The following is a 3,454-nucleotide window of genomic DNA, read 5'->3' as shown; positions in this document are numbered from 1 at the left end:
CAAGAATGTTGCTTATTGATCTAGTAGTGAGGGGTTTTGTTTTCTTTACATTGAGATGCAATCCATACAGAAGGCTGTGCTCTTTGATCTTCATCAGGAAATATTTTAAGTCTTTTTCACTTTCAGCAAGCAAGGTTGTATCATCTGTATATAGCAGGTTGTTAATGATATACCCTCGTTGGGTAGCAGTATATAGGCATGTGGCACTGGAGGATAACGCTCTGGTCCACAAGGTCGGTTTTAACTGCAGCGTTGGTGGTTCAAACTCACCAGACACTCCTTGGAAATCCTATACAGGGTTCACTGTGAGTTGGAGCCGACTCAACGACACTTAATGATGATGATAAAAAATCTTCTAATACTCTATCAGACAAACAGTCCATGTCTTGCAACAAAATTTAGTACCCAGAGACGTTTTCTAATTTCCAGATCCTTACACTATGCAAAAACTATACAGCCATTCAGAACTTTGGAGTAAAAAATATTCCATTTCCTTACAGCATTTATTATGTTAATGTACAATTTCTCCATATCTCTCATGCCATTTTCCCATCATAGTTGCATGAACCCTGGATCTCAAAACTCATTGTCGATACCTTCATCAAGAGGTACACAAGTCCCTCTAAGGAAGCCAAAACAGGGGAGCCAAGCAGGGCTCACAGGGGAGTCAAGCAGGGCTCACAGGCCCCGTTCAAGCTGCAGAGGAGTTTCCCAGGAACCACTAATGACTTACTTGCCTCTGCCCAAATTTACCCAAGGCATATTTACTGCCCTCTCATCCTTACCTCCCAAATCTTCATTTCCTTTGCATTTGATAGCTCTTTTCGAAGTTTTTTAATCTTTAGTTCTTCAAGAGTTGTATTAACAGATAATGTCTGCAGAGCTTCTAGGTCGATCACACGGCCAAACTTTCTGACCATTAGTTGATGAACAGTTTCTTCCATTTCTAAAAAAAGACAGCTGTTGATTTAGGCTTTTCAATGACTTCCATTATGTTTAAAGGAATACCACTAATAATAATAAAATTCAATGCAATATCTTTTCCAAGAACATGGTGAAGATTTTATGTTACCAGTTGATTTTTCGTCTTTGTACTTCTATTTTCCTCACTTAAAACACAACAAGTCCTGTATAAGACTGACTCATTTTTCCCAGCTAATTTACATGCTCTGATCTGCCCCTCCTCAAACTGTTAACAGGCCCCAACTGGATTATGAAATTTCCTTTTTTCATTTTGTTATTGATCTCTACAATGTCTAATGTTACAGATACAGCAGGCCTACAGTAATCAACACAGGTTGGTACTACTGTAACAACCGACATATAGAACAATGGAATAGAATTGAAAGTCCAGAAATAAACCCACACAACTATGACCAACTAGTTTTTGACAAGGGTACTAAGTCCATTTGATGTGGAAAGAAGACTCTCATAAATAAACGGTGCTGGAGAAATTAGATTTCTACATGCAGAAAACTGAAATAGGGTCCATGCCTCATATTATATACAAAAACAAATTAAAATGGATTAAGGGCTTGTAAGTGAAAACTAAGAAGCTCAGGTAACGCAGTGGATTATGAGCTGGGCTGCTAACCACCAGGTCACTAGTTCAAGTGTACCAGTCACTCCACTGGAGAAAGATGAGGCTTTCTGTTCCTATAAAGATTTTTGAAAACCTGGAAACCCTATAAAGGAGTCAATACGAGTTGGGAAACCACTTGTCTGTCAGTTTGTCATGTGGTGGCTTGTATGTTGCTGTGATTCGGGAATCTGTGCCATGGGTATTTTAAATGTCAGCAGGGTCACTCATGGTGAGCAGATTTCAGATGAGCTTCCAGATGCAGACAGACTAGGGAGAAAGAGAGATGAACTACTTCCAAATAGTCAGTCACTGAGAATCTTATGAATAGCAGAGGAACACTGTCAGCAACATATTATTGAATACTGAAACATGATGAAGCGCACCAGAATACTGTCGGATATAGTGCCAGAAATTGAGCCCTTCAGATTGGAAGACACTCAAAATGCAACTGGGGAATAGCTGCCTCCTCAAAGTAACATTGACCATGATGACACAAATGGAGGAAAGCCTTTGGGACCTTCATTTGCTGAGGGGGCACAACTGAAAATGAGGTGAAACAGCTGTAAACATTTATGGATAATTAATTGGAACATGAAATGTACAAAGTATGAATCTAGGAAAATTGGGAGTTGTCCTCCAAAATGAAATGGAATGCATAAACGTCAATATCCTAGGCATTAGTGAGCTGAAATGGACTGGTATTGGACATTTTGAATCTGATAAACACATGGTTTACTATGCCAGGAATGGCAAATTGAACAGGAATGGTGCTGCATTCATCATCAAAAGAAACATATCAAGATGTGTCATGAGTTACAACACTGTCTGTGATAGGATAATATCCATGTGCCTACGGGGAAGACCAGTTAATACCACTGTTATTCAAATTTACACATCAACCACTCAGTGTGATGAAATTGAAGAAATCTACCAACTTCTTCAGTTTGAAATTGATCAAACATGCAATCAAGATGTATTTATAATTACTTGTGATTGAAATGTAAAGGCTGGAAGCAAACAGGAAGGATCAGTGGTTGGAAAATATGGCCTTGGTGATAGAAATGATGCTGGAGATTGCATGATAAAATTTTGCAAGATCAATGACTTCTTCATTGCAAATACTTTTTTTAAACAACATAAAAGATGACTACACATCTGCACCGCACCAGATAGAAAACACAGGAATCAAATTGACTACATCTGTGGAAAGAGACAGTGGAAAATCTCCATATAATCAGCGAAAACAAGGCCAGGGGCAGACTGTGGAATAGATCATCAATTGCACATATGCAAATTGAGGCTGAAGTTGAAAAAAATTAAAACTAGTCCACAAGACCAAAATACAACCTTGAATCTATCCCACCTTAATTTAGAGATCATATGAAGAACAGATTTTATGCATTAGACACTAATGACTGAAGACCACAAGAGTTGTGGTATGACATCAAGAACATGCGGCATCATACAGGAAGCAAGTAAAAGGTCATTAAGAAGATAAGAAAGAGGGAAAAGAACAAAATGGATGTCAGAAGAGACTCTGAAACTTGCTCTCCAGCAAAGAAATGCTAAAGCAAATATAAGAAGTGAGGAGGTAAAGAGAGCTGAATAGAAAATTTCAATGGTCAACTCGAAAAGACAAAGTCAAATATTATAGCAAAATGTGCAAAAACCTGGAGTTAGAAAACCAAAAGGGAAGAACATGCTCAGCGTTTCTCAAGCTGAGGGAACTGAAGAAAAAAAAAAAAAAATCAAACCTCAATTTGCTGTATTGAAGGATTCTATGGGCAAATTACTGAATGATGCAGAAAGCATCAAAAGAAGATCGAAGGAATACACAGAGTCACTGTACCAACAGGAAATGGTCAATGTTCA

General features: G+C 38.3%; 1 protein-coding gene across 1 annotated transcript in view; it reads right to left on the bottom strand.

The window, feature by feature from the left end:
- Positions 1 to 3,454, bottom strand: part of WDR52 (WD repeat domain 52) — a 158,110-nt gene that overhangs the window by 5,755 nt on the left and 148,901 nt on the right. Inside the window, exon 31 of the mRNA XM_006864205.1 lies at positions 786 to 946. Coding sequence (XP_006864267.1) covers positions 786 to 946 — 161 coding nt within the window. The remainder of the gene's footprint in view (positions 1 to 785; positions 947 to 3,454) is intronic.

This window comes from Chrysochloris asiatica, unplaced genomic scaffold, assembly GCF_000296735.1.
Source record: "Chrysochloris asiatica unplaced genomic scaffold, ChrAsi1.0 scaffold00061, whole genome shotgun sequence".
Taxonomy (NCBI): Eukaryota; Metazoa; Chordata; class Mammalia; order Afrosoricida; family Chrysochloridae; genus Chrysochloris; species Chrysochloris asiatica.
The sequence above is the reverse complement of the archived record's forward strand: the minus strand, read 5'-3'. Positions and strand labels throughout refer to the sequence as shown.